This window comes from Acinonyx jubatus, chromosome A3 (genome assembly GCF_027475565.1).
Source record: "Acinonyx jubatus isolate Ajub_Pintada_27869175 chromosome A3, VMU_Ajub_asm_v1.0, whole genome shotgun sequence".
Lineage (NCBI taxonomy): Eukaryota > Metazoa > Chordata > Mammalia > Carnivora > Felidae > Acinonyx > Acinonyx jubatus.
In genome coordinates this window covers 37856632-37870103 of record NC_069388.1, presented here as the reverse complement: position 1 = coordinate 37870103, position 13472 = coordinate 37856632, and the positions used below count along the sequence as shown (strand labels likewise).

Genomic DNA, 13472 nt, shown 5'->3' with positions numbered 1-13472 from the left:
AAGCATGTGCTGGGTGGGAATAGTGAAAGGAGTTCTTCTAAGGAAGAACACCACTTTTTACCTGACAATAACATAAAACTTAAGTCTTAAAACTTTCCTAAGGCAGAGTTATAGAAAAGGGAGAGTTCTAACACTTCTGATGATTAAACGTCAGTCCTAAGAGATCAGTCATGTTTTCAGAGGCTGCACTGTAAGACCACAAATAACAGTGACACTAATGTGTTTGGGTTACAGTTAGCAATCTGGGTGTTTAAGACACTTCAACCATTTGTTTAAGGTCAGCAGAGGTTAACAAGCCAGTAGTGAAAATAAACATAATTGTGTTTCATGAGGCTAAGTTCCCCCATTCAAATGGGGCAAGGACAAAGACGCATGTTCTAGAAGAAAGCAGTATATGTCAGGAGAGATGCATTGATACTCACTGTTGTGTTTGAAGATCCTTATGGTTGCACCTGAGAGTCGGGCCCCGAGTACGAGAGATGCATGGTTTAACTCATCACTTAAAATGAGGCATCCCTGTTCAGAACGCAAACACACAAAGCACAGGCCAATAAATAAAATTAAAGAAAAATAGCATGTGGAAATAGAACGACACTTCAAGACCTTTAACAGACATCCCTCAAACCCATTTTCATTTTAAAAGGCCAAGAGTTTTACCTGGTGTCTATATGGGTAAAATCCTGTAGACAATTAGCTGATGAACATGGGGATTATTTTAAGGGATTATATCTTTAATCATTTGCATTTGATTTTCATCAGAGAAGATCATTCAAGATCTTGGTTAAATGCCAGCTAGCATTTTCTAAAGAATTGATGTTTGGCAGGAAAATGGATATACTTTGGGTGGGTTGTGGATTTGCTGGGGTTCCTCAATCATGCGTTGGATTATTTGGGATATGGTGTTCTTGTTCTGGAGGGGAGGGGTCTTTTCTGCAGGGTCTTTCAAGCTCTTGTTTTCCTATTCTCATTCTCCTCTGTATTGACATCATTGTAGATCAAAGTATCAATGCTTTCCAGTTAAAAACTTTGCATTTGGAAAAGTATGGATGGCAATTCAGTCTGAGGCAAGTGAAAAAGATCAATCAAATTTACTTCTTATAAATTACAGTTGTAAATTTATTTTCCTTTTTTAATTTAAAACTTTCAAAACTATAAAATTGTTCCAGCATACAAAAAATGAAGAGACAAACTATGGTGGCCATTTGTTTTTGTGGCCACCCAGAAGCTTTGAGTTCTTGCTCATACTTTAGAAAGTTCACACATGAAGTGTTGTAAGTTTTTTGGGGAAGAGCCAACAATACTCTAGATGAGTATGTGTGTATTTATAATTTTTTGGTGGACATTTGAGAGTTACTTATAAACCTGATGATACCTCACCCCTAAATTCTTCAGCATGTACTTACTAAGAACAAGGATGTTCTCTGGCTTAATCACAATGCAATGATCACGCCCAAGAAAGCCAACATTTATGTAGTACTATCATCTAAGAGACAGCCCAAATTCATGTTTCCCCAACTGTCCTAATGATGTCAATGTCTTTTATAGATGTTTTCTTTACTTCTATTTTTTTTCAGTGCAGAATCCCATCAAAGATAATATGTTGCATTCAGTTGTCATGAGTCAGATTTTTTAAACCTAAATCTGATTATGGCACTGACTTAAACACAGCCAATGTCCCCATTTTCCTCAGAAAGAATTTCCAACACTCAAGGAGAACTACAAGGCTCTGTGCAATTTGGCACCTGCCTTCATCTCCAGTCTCCTTATCATCCACTACCCTATATTCTAGTTCTTCCAAAGCTCAGTGCTTTATGCATGGTGCTATCTCTTCCTTACCTTAAAGAAAAAAACTTAACAGACAAGTAACAGATTCAGTTCTCACGTCACACACTTTGCACGAGCATCTCAGCCTTTCTTAAGAAGAGCTTGGAAGCAACTCTTTTGCTTTTCTCCAGGTATGTGCATGCCTTTTCTGTGGCATTCATCCTATTTTATTTGGTGTATCGTTTCCCCCACCAGACTGTAAACTACATAAACTTACAAGGCACAGATATTGTTCATCTTTGTCCTGTATCTTGCCTTATATGAGGGCAAACTAGTTTCTCAACAAGTGATTTGTTAATGAATAAATGAGTGGCATGAGCAAAATGTTTTGTTCAAATAAATGCCCAATAAGTGTTTTCTGCATTGCACCTGGGGACTTGGGAACCTAAAAATTTAACTGTTTTTGCTAAACTATCATCAAAGTTGAGATGTGACCCACATCTAGGGCTTTAATTCTATAACTGAAATGTCATTATGAACAGATTTGCTGGACTAAGCTGTTATATTTATTTAAAAAGCTGGACATCCAGGGGCAATTGGATGACTCAGTTAGTTAAATGTTTGACTCTTAATTTCAACTCAGGTCATGATGCAGTTTGTGAGATCGAACCCCACATCTGTGCCATCAGCACAGAGAATGCTTGGGATTCTCTTTCTTTCCTCTCTCTCTCTGCCCCCACTGCACTCATTCTCTCACTCTCTCTCTCAAAATAAACATTAAAAAAAATAAAAAAAATAGAAAGCTGGACATCCAATCAGCTTTTCCTAAAAAAAAAGGACCTTCTCAGCCATACTTCTAATAGTACCTGCCCAGAGTTGTAATTCTTAGGCACACAGAAGAAGACAATTATGTTAACAAATTCTCACCTTTCCAACTAGTGCTGGGATATTCATTGAGTTAGTTGCAAATCCCATCCCAAAGACCATAGCTGCTTCTACATTCAGGAACTCAGCCACAAGGTTCTCCAACTCTTTGTGTTTATCCAAACTTCCTGCACAGGAAATGATAGGATGAGTCAGTTTTCCCTTCTCTCAACAAGATCGAAAACTCGAAACCCAGTGCATCACCAAAAGACATGTGTGAGAATGTATGTATATTTGTCACAGCCCCAATCAAGAAACAACCCAAATGTTCACATACTGCAGAATGAAGGAATTAAATGCCTTGTGGAGATATTTACAGAGCAGAATTAAACACAGGAAGGAACAATAGTGCCCCACACAACAAAATGAAAAGAATCTCACAAATATATTGTTGCGTGAAAGAAGTCTGACACTTACACATGCATACAGGCTGAATCCATTTACATAAAGTTTACAAACTGGGGTGCCTGGGGCACTCAGTCGGTTAAGTGTTCGACTTCGGCCTAGGTCAAGATCTTGCGGTTGCCGAGTTCAAGCCCTGCGTCAGGCTCTGTGCTGACAGACTGTGTTCAGAGATTGGAGCCTGTTTCAGATTCTGGGTCTCCCTCTCTCTCTCTGCCCCTCCCCCACTCACCCTCTCTCATTAGAAGTCAGGATAGTGGTTAATTTTGTTGGGAGCACGAGGAGACCTTTGAGATTCTCTAAATGTTGTGTTTCTAGATTTCGATGCTGGTTACATGGGTATGTTTGCTTTGTGAAAATCTAATACTTAACAAGTGGCATACTTTTATATAGAAATATTGATAATGCAATAAAACCTACAAAAAATACCACAATTTTTCTCTTCCCTCACCCTACATCCCTCAAGTGATTAATTAAATTGTAACGCTCCCAGGGGGTGCCCCACACTTAAATGCAAACAGATCCCATGACATCTATAGAGAGTAGTAAATCTAGTTATAAATTATTGAACCTTTGGAGTGTGCTAGATTTCAAAGGTTACCATTCAAGTTATCTCATTTAATCTTAAAAGCCCAATAATGCAGTTATCATTACTTTATAGATTAGAAAACCAAGGTGTAAAGAGGTCACAGATAAAAACCAACAGAGATATTCCAGTCTAACTCCAAAGTTCATGTTTTACCATTCTGCTATCTTTTATATGCTTATGCTCTGACTCCTTCTTATACTGAATCGCTCATGCCTTACTAAGAGTAAATGTTAATGATCCTCATATTTTTCTGTTTGCCGTCACTGTCCTAGATCTGCAGTGTCCAATATAGTAGTCACGAGCTACATGTGGTTAGTGCAATAGACTTTTAAATTGTACTTAATTTTAGTTAACTTTATTTAAACTTAAAAACTGAAGCATTGTAAAATATTTTCCACTGAACACAACTTTATTATCTGGGCAGGATTATATTCTACTTATTTCACTTTAACCAATGAAAATTTAGTGTCTGAACTGAGATGTCCTGTAAGAGTAAAATACACACTATTTTTTTAACGTTTAGTACAACAAAACAAAAACAATAACAAAAATAATGTAAAATGGTTCATAAATATTTTTATATTGATTACATGTTCAAATGATAATATTTTGGATATATTGGGTCAAACAAAACCCATAATGAAATTAAATTTACTTGTTTTTTTTAACTTTTTTTTTTAATGTGGCCACTAGAAGTTTTATTTCATTTTATTTCATTTATTTTTTAATTTTTAAAAATTAAAAAAATTTAATGTTTATTTATATTTCTGAGATAGAGAGACACAGAGCGCAAGCAGAGTGAGGGAATGCAAGAGAGAGAGAGGGAGACACAGAATCCGAAGCAGGCTCCAGGCTCTGAGCTATTAGCACAGAGCCCAACACCGGGCTCGAACTCATGGACCATGAGATCATGACCTGAGCTGAAGTCGGACACTTAACTGACTGAGCCATCCAGGTGCTCCTGGAAATTTTAAATTACATATATGTCTTGCATTATATTTTTATTGGACACTGCTGCTGGAGATGATTCATTGGACAAAACACAAAAATGTACAAGTGGAGGTACGTAATTTGCAACCACAGAACACAGAAGCAGATTTAACTCAGCTTTAAGTTAGAGGAATATTGTTAGCACATTCAGGATTACTTATAAACATGCTTTTTTCAACCTAAAGGTGAACATGTTTTACTATACAGAGTGTGCTATCAGAATTTTATTTAAATTGGTAAATTAGCTTGCTTCTTGTGCTAAAATGGTGAAGGGTTGAACTTGAGAAGGCATTGACTAGTGAGTTCAAAATTTTATTTTGCATTTAATATGAAAGAGCACATTTCATGTATCATCTTTGCCCTTCCTGAGAGGTCACACTGTCATACAACAGATGGCTGCTGGCCTTTCTTCTCAGTTCAGAATTCATTTATCCTCCCAAATGTCAGAAACCATAGTAAAACAAGTATTCTAGCAGAATCAATTTTACTCAAGCTTGGGGGGAGGGGAGTTAAAACTTAAATTGTTACTTAAAACTTTATTATCAAAGATACAGAGAAAAAAGGAATACTAAAATTTAAAGATGTGACATGGGCACATAATCACTCATTGTATTTGTTTTTACCTAACAGAGACTACATCCAAAGGGAATGACCCCACGATAGATAGTGACCAGGCCATTGGCCTGGGCATGACATCTTTGGGTTCTGGCCCAGCTCTTCTGCTAAATAACAGAACAGCCTCTGGCTAACTCTTCTGGAAGTTTCCAGAGAGGTTGGGAGAAGTACTGTTTTAGGCTTCCCTGATGTTGGGACTGTTTTTTTCCTCCACATAGAATGGTCTTCTTGCAGCTCCCACTCACTTTTTGACGTCCACCTAACATGATGTCTTTCCTCAGGTGCTGTTTTCTTTTTTTTTTTTTTTTTTAATGTTTTTATTTATTTTTGAGACAGAGAGAGACAGAGCATGAGCAGGGGAGGAGCAGAGAGAAAGGGAGACACAGAATCCGAAGTAGGCTCCAGGCTCTGAGCTGTCAGCACAGAGACCAACGCGGGGCTCAAACTCACAGACTGTGAGATCATGACCTGAGCCGAAGTCAGACGCTCAACCGACTGAGCTACCCAGGCGCCCCCTCAGGAGCTGTTTTCAACTTCTCCAGGCACACTTGGTGAGTTTCTTCTGAGATCACAAAAGCTTCATCACATAATGATTATAGCACTTATGAAGTTGAACTAAGAACATTCATGGGGCCATGTTCTCTACTACAGAAAGAGCCCTCAGCGTGCCAATACTGTGTGCAGGATGTTCATCTTGGCAACCATAGAGACTAGTGCAGAACTAACACACACTAGGTGCTTGTTGAGTAGCATGCAGACTTTTGATGGAGTATAAGGACAGAACTGAGCCCAGAGTAGGGGACTGCACATGGAAGAAGGTCAAGAAGCCATGTGATGCCAGGGCAACAAGGTGTCTAAGTAGTGAGCTCCACTTTGAAAGTACCCATACCTGAAGAAGTCCCTGGCAAGGATGAAAGGTGCCCAAACATTGCCAACTTGGTAAATTTCCCCATGAGCCTTTCCTTCCCAGAGACTTGGGTGACAACTGTGTCCTGGCCCAGTCACCCAGAAGTGATGAGTAGAAGTTCATGGTGACTCTCTGTGATGTCTTTGTCCACTTTCATCTTACCCAAATCTGCCATCCTAGGGCTTTATCTGTAACAGTTGCATCACCATAAGTCCTTAGGATTATGTGGAATGTATTGTAAGCAATCATACAGCCAACCAACTAATAAGAAGTGGGTGTGTCCAAGAACAACCTGAGAAATTGCCCTCTATGAGGTCTTTATCATTAGCCCTGGCTTAAGGAGAGGGAGAAGAGAGGAAATGCAGGTATCCATATTAGGTCTACAGATCCAGCCTTCTTCTGGATTTCCAGTGGTCAAGTGGATAGTAAACTAATTTTCAAATATACCAATTTCTATGACCAGACGTCTCACAGCTGAGGTATGAATTATGAGTGGTTTTGCACGTAGGAGCTTATCTTCATTTATAGAAAACAACAGTTCCCACCCCCAACCCACCTTATCATAGAATTTCTCTGTTTGTTGCTCCTGGCTCAAATTTCATAAACAGATATGAGAGAGTCTCAGGATTGCTAGACATTTTCTACTTCAGGAAGCCATGCTTCTCAAAGTTAGCAAAGCTGTCTGGGTGGGATGTGGTTCATTAAGGAATATTGAGAAGTATGGCTTATTTGTATTAATAGAGTGCTACTTTCCTCCTCCTGCTCTTCACACTGAAGAACTAAAAATGTAGGAAGACTTGGGGAAACAAAGCAGTCACAAAAACGTAACAAGCTTGCTTTTTGTAAATATTCAGGCTATACCCCAATTTGGGTGGAGGTGCCTGAGTCATGTCAAGCTGCAGTTGGTGGTCTGAGTGCTTGAGTGGTTCTAGAAATTATAGTCAACATTTTGTCTTTATTATGTAAATATGGACTTTTTTTTTTTTTAAATCCCAAGAAAGCATAGCTATAGTCCTAACCAAAGGTACAACTAAATCCACAGTAATTTTTACTTCTTTTTCTCTCTGACTTTGGTTTTGTTTCTGGTTTTCAGTCTCTGAAGGTCAACAACAGCTGCAAATTGGCTAGTGACAATGGATCTCCAAATTGCTACGTTGTGCATATATTGACATTTATTCTCATCCTGAAGGTTTATTTATCCAATGGGATACTGCAAACCTGCTTTGTGAATAAAAGAACAAATACAAACAGGATGTACCCTCTTCCCAACTCTCTCCATGGTATTTTCATGCGCCAAACACTGGGCTTAGCACCATCAGTCAAATCAATAAAAATTAGATGCAGGAGAAAGTATGGATATTATGTTTATAGACTGGATACTTCTGCTGGATTTTTATTGATACTGACTGGTTCATACTCTTTAGTCAGAACATAAAGACTGCTGGCCTTCAAACTGACACTGACTAATAATAGTAAAGGGTGTGGGTGTTATTAACAAGCCTGTTTCACCACCCATGTCTTCTGTGTGGCACACGTGAAGACTAGTTTTCAAATTGTGACTGTAGTCACTTTTTGTCCAAAATATCCTGTTTGTACATTGTTCTTTAGACTTGATCTAGGAGCAGACTGGCATTTGTCATGACAACCTGCCAGCGGGCTCATCTGGCTGTTCCAGTTGTGCCATGGATATCAGCCCACATCTGAGCCAGTTTGCTTGAACTGGGGACCTGAATGTGGGAAGTTAAGAGTAAACATTGACAAGGTCCTTGGTCTTCCTCAAGTTGATATCAGTGACTATAAAGGATACACATAGGTGCTGGTGTCAATGAAAGTTAATCTGTATCCTTAGTGTGTTTAGATGTAACAGGATTTTTTTTTGTGTGTCTAAATGAAATAAAAGAGACAAAACTTTGATATATGTTGATGTGCACTGGATTTGGAAATCTGAACAATTGCTAATAAATCTAGAGGACTCCTCTTCCCTACTGCTATGATGGCGAGTGCTCATCTACACAGCAAACATTTTATAGAGGGCCAGAGAGAAAATATTTTGACTTTGTGGGCCAGACGGTCTCTGTTATAACTATTCAGCTCTGCCATTATAAAGTGAAAGTGGTCATAGACAATACACAAAAGAATGGCTGTGGCTGTGTGCCAATAAAACTTTGATGGATACCGAAATTTGAATTCCATAAAATTTCACATGTTGCAAAATATTATTCTTATTTTTATTTTTTTTGACCACTTAAAATTGTACGAAGTGTTTGTGACCTGCAGGCAGTACGAAAACGGGGCAGCTGGAATAGTTGGGTGACCTTTGAGGTAGATGGTCTCTGATGTTAGCTATGAATAGTATGGGGTAGTGCCAAGAGCTCTTCAGTGGAATCCAGGAGAACTGGTGTCCAGTCTTGACTCCTCAGCCCACCAACTGCAGACACATTGATTGGCAGGTTATTAAAAAGCTCTAGGCTTCATGCATCGCATCGTATGCTATTTGTGTGGGTGGAGAGAGGGTGGAGGAACACGCACATATTCTGAAATTCCGAGTTTCAACTTTGTTCACTCATCCCAGGCATCGCCTTGCTGGAAAGTATTATACTTACATAAAATTATTGGGATATCTTGTTGAATTGTTATGCTCACTTGGCTCTGTTGAACCTACAAGGCCAAATCTGCACTTGGAGAAATATATCTGCTCGTTGCAATTTGGCTGTGCTGTAATTTCTGTCATTGTCAAGAGAGGGGCAATTACCTTGTCAGAACTATAACAGGTATCTGGAAATTACCAAAAGGCTTTCAGAAACCGAGATACGCTTTCATTTTCCTACTCCCAAACAATTCCCCTGAGAGTCTGTCTCCCGTTAAAAATACCCTTAAAGAAAAATAAAGAGGCTTAAGAGAAACACAATGAAATCTCATTAATCAGAATTTACAATAATTTGGTTGGAGAGGAGCTGGCACTGTTTATGAAGAAGGGTTTTGCTGTGTAAATTAAGAAGTTACAGCTAATTGATGTGGAGATGTTTATAGCTTATTTAATCAAATCCACTGCTTTAAAGCATGTTTATAGCATTGATTTGCATAAAATGGTATTAATTAAAATTCCTTTTTTTAAAAAAGAAAACAAGATCTCTACTTAGTAGCAATTTCTTAGAAACTGCTCAATCTCATAGGAACTTTAAGGCCATAAGATGATATTTATTTGAAATTGCTTTAATTCAGACATTTTGCAGATTCAGGTTGGCCCCTATTTCAATAGTTCAGGCTGGTTAGACTGTACGTTTCCTGGATCTAGACACAAATATTTGAGAAAGAAACACAGAAAGAGCCATGATAATTTGAATGAAATGATAGCAGACAATTTTCCAGGAAGATAAAGAGGGAGAAAAATTATCGAACGATTTAGGATCATGTTCTCAAACTGAGAAATAGAAATTTCAGCAAATTGGTACATTACAACTAACATGAATATCACACCCGAAGCTTGAACATGGAAAATAATTTCCTGTTCTATCCAGTCGCATCGTTTCCTAACTTAATATGTCCCTTCTGATGTTTTTAAGATGAAGCTGTTTGAAGGCTACTTCTTAAAATTCCAATTATGACTTGAGTGAATAGTCTGCACTAGGCAGTTTTGAGGTATGTTTACTATTCAGGTTTCCCTGATGAGCTGAATCAAGGCTTTCCTTTTCAAAGGAAGAGAAGTCTCTAAGTAGAGATGAGCTTTGCTTGAAGCAGAGTTAGTCTTGCCACAATTTCATGAGTGTGTTTTCTTAGAAGTGAACTTCTGACCAACAGTTGCCAGCAGCACAAAGGGCTTATAGAGGGTATGTATTCAAATCATATACTGTTATTACACATTTGCTCTTACCCAGGAAAAGAAAGAGAGAGAAACAAAACACCCTTATAGGATAAAAGTGGGGGAGGGGGGAAGAAAGGAAACAAAAGTTTCTCTTTCCTTTGCCTGAATTTAACGTTTCCTGGATTTGGACATTTAGACCAGCAATGTGTGGCAGGATGCACTCAGACATCAAAACCAACTTGCTTCTCTGATTTTCTGGCTTGCCTCTTACCTACTTTACAGTTTTTATTTATACGCCTCTGCTCCCAGGCATATGTGGTATTCACTCCACATAAAGTAAAACACCATTGCCTTTTTGGAAAACGTTTGACTAATTTGGTCAAGAAAGGCGGCCATGCAACATAGTTTCCAGTGGTTCCCAAAGTTTAGTCCCTAGAGCAGTAGCATCAACATCACCTGGGAAGTCATTAGAAATGTGAGATCTTGGGTTCTATTCCAGCCCAGCTGAACCAGAAACTATAGGTGGGGCCAACAACCTGTGTTTTTCCAAGCCCTGCAGGTAATTCTGATGTGAGCTGAAGTTTGAGAGCCAGTGGTTTAAGCTCAAGAATCCACATAGCCTGTGGCGGGGTCCTTTCAGTAGACCGGAAAATTTGGTCTGATTTAGTGGGCACGTCTTGGAAGTGTCAGAATTATTTTCATAAGTCTGTGCCTTCATTTTAGACTCTTGTTGACTTTTAAGGAAATAACTGACCTGAGAAATATGAGATCATTGTGGAAGAATCAGAAATTAAATACAAAATACAGTATAACCATCTGTATCATGCAAATATTCAAGTAAAATATATTTTTAAAAATGTACTCATGATATACATACTGTTATAAAACTTGTTTAATTCTCTTAACAATCTATTTTCCATTTTACAGAGGAGAAAACTGAAGGCCAGGAAGGCACAGAGTTTATCTCAAGCCCTAGCAAGTCAAAGGGGAAAACTAAAATTTGAACCGAAGCAAACTAAACCCAGAGCCTCTGCTCTCAATCATGGTGCTAAGAAATTACATTTATAATATTTACATGGTTAAATAACATTATGGTAACCAGACCTACCAAGTATATTTAATCAATTTTCTATTGTTGGAAATTCACTTATTTTTCCCAGTTTTTACTATTATTCAACATATCGCACTGATTATTCTTGATCATACATCTTTGAGCACTTATTCAAAAAATTTAAGGCAAAATTTCTCAAAATGAAATTGCTGAGTTACATGGCTTTCTATTGATACATTTTCAAATTGCCTTTCAATATACTCTATCAACAGTTTATAAGAGTGCCATTTACTCCTTTGAAACTATGGGATTTTTTTTTAAACTTTTGCCAATCAGGCAAAAAATGTCTTAAACATTCTTTGATTATTGGGGCAGAGTATTTCCACAGGTTCATTGGCCATTTACCTTTCTTTCTTTCTCTTTCTTCCTTTCTTTCTTGCTTGCTTGCTTTTAATTGCCTATTTGTGTACTGGATCTACTTCTTAAAGTAAGATTTTCATTACACTGTACAAACACTAAACATATACATTATACATACACTATAACATACATATAGAAAAGGAAACAAATTGGGGCGCCTGGGTGGTGCAGCCTGTTAAGCAACCGACTCTAGATTTCAGCTCAGGTGATGATCTCATGGTTTGTGAGTTCAATCCCCACGTTGGGCTGGGTGCTGACAGCATGGAGCCTGCTTGGGATTCTCTCTTTCCCTCTCTCTCTGCCCCTCCCCTGTTCACGCATACACTGTCTCTCTCTCACTCTCAAAAGAAATAAACTTAAAAAAAAGAAAAGGAAACAAATTGTAATTATAGAACCCTATGAAGTTTCAAAAAGTGAACACACGTATTAACTGCATCAAGATAAAAAAAAAACAATATAGACAGCACCTAAGAAGTCCCTTTATGCCCCCTTCTAGTCACCATCTATTTCTCTTGAAAGGTAATTACTACCGTATGCATTCTCAGCAGGGATGTTGTTACTCCCAACAGTGACAACCTATTCTTGGAGGGAGGGCAGATAACTTACTCTGTGTATAAGGTACAGATATCCATGACCTCATTAAACAGGTGGTTATTATATATGCAATGTTCAAATACCATGAGAAGCAGTGATAAAGAACAAAAGATGGAGAAACATCACGCTATCCTGACTGTAAAGTTTTGCTCTTTTGCACATTGTCAAAATCTTGGCCCACTTCTTCTAATTTTGTTGTTTGACTTTTAACTTCGCAGACATGACTTTTACGTACAGGAGTTTAAATGCTTCATTTTGTTGGCTCTTCTCCCTTATGATTTCTGGGAGTGCTTTCTCCGGTTCTCCTGAGCATGAGAACACAGTAGACAACTATCTGAATCAGGCTTGACAAATCTGAAGGGCAAGTAGTTGTGCCTAGAGGTTGGGCTGGGAACAAGCTTCCTTTCCTCTAACAGGGAAAAGTACCTGTTTTCCATGGACATGGGTGGCCTGTGTTGCATGGTGTCAGTCTGGGAGTCATTTAAAATGGATCCCTCCCTCTAAGAGGACATTCTTCTGGGTAAGGTGAATTAGGTGAGGTGAATTCTGCTGGACGTTATTATGGGTAGAACTGAAATATGATCAAGTGACAAGCTACGGAAGAGGCTGCTATGGTCTGAATGTTTGTGTCTCCCCCAAATTTATATTGGAAACCTAATGCCCAAAGTGATGGTGGTAATAGGTGAGGCCTTTGGGAAGTGATTAGGTCAGAAAGATGAAGCCCTCCATAAATAGGATCGGTGTTCTTATAAAAGAGGTCCCAGACAGTTGGTTCATCCCTTCCACTACGTGAGGATATAACCAAAAGTTTGCAACATGGAAGAGTGCCCTCACTTGACCATGCTGGCAGTCTCTAGAATGGTGAGCAATGAACTTTATTGTTTATGAGTCACATAGTCTGTGATATTTTGTTATAGCAGCTTGATTGGACTAAGACAGAGGCATTGCACATATCAGAGGAGCTACAGCCTGATAGTCCTAGCAGGGCCCTTACCAAGGAAAGCAGAAAAGTACATTTTGTATTTGAATTGTTGGAGTCCTTTTCCTGTGTTTATTTGTTCATTTATTCATCACCTCACTTATTCAGTTTTGACTTTATTTATGTAGTTATTTCTGGTGGTGGTGGTCGTTCTTATTTTTTATATTTCAATCTCAAATGCATTTGCAATTTACACAAGTGTAATTTACTTAGATATAATACATGAAGTAGAAATCTAACTTATTTCCTTATATGATCAGCCATTTATCATGACACTAATTATGACATAATTGGTCCTTTTCCAACTGATATGAAAAATCGTTCTTTTAATTTTTTTTTTTTTTTTTTGAGATAGAGTATGGGAGCAGGGGAGAGGGGCAAAGGGAGAGAAAAAGAGAGAATTTTTTTTTTTAACGTTTATTTATTTTGGAGATA

General features: G+C 38.2%; 1 protein-coding gene across 1 annotated transcript in view; it reads right to left on the bottom strand.

Annotated features, from left to right (window-relative positions):
* SPTLC3 (serine palmitoyltransferase long chain base subunit 3) overlaps positions 1 to 13472 on the bottom strand; it is a 131645-nt gene that overhangs the window by 68063 nt on the left and 50110 nt on the right. Inside the window, exons 5-6 of the mRNA XM_015079644.3 lie at positions 2692 to 2816; positions 423 to 516 (exon numbers count right to left, since the gene is read on the bottom strand). Coding sequence (XP_014935130.1) covers positions 423 to 516; positions 2692 to 2816 — 219 coding nt within the window. The remainder of the gene's footprint in view (positions 1 to 422; positions 517 to 2691; positions 2817 to 13472) is intronic.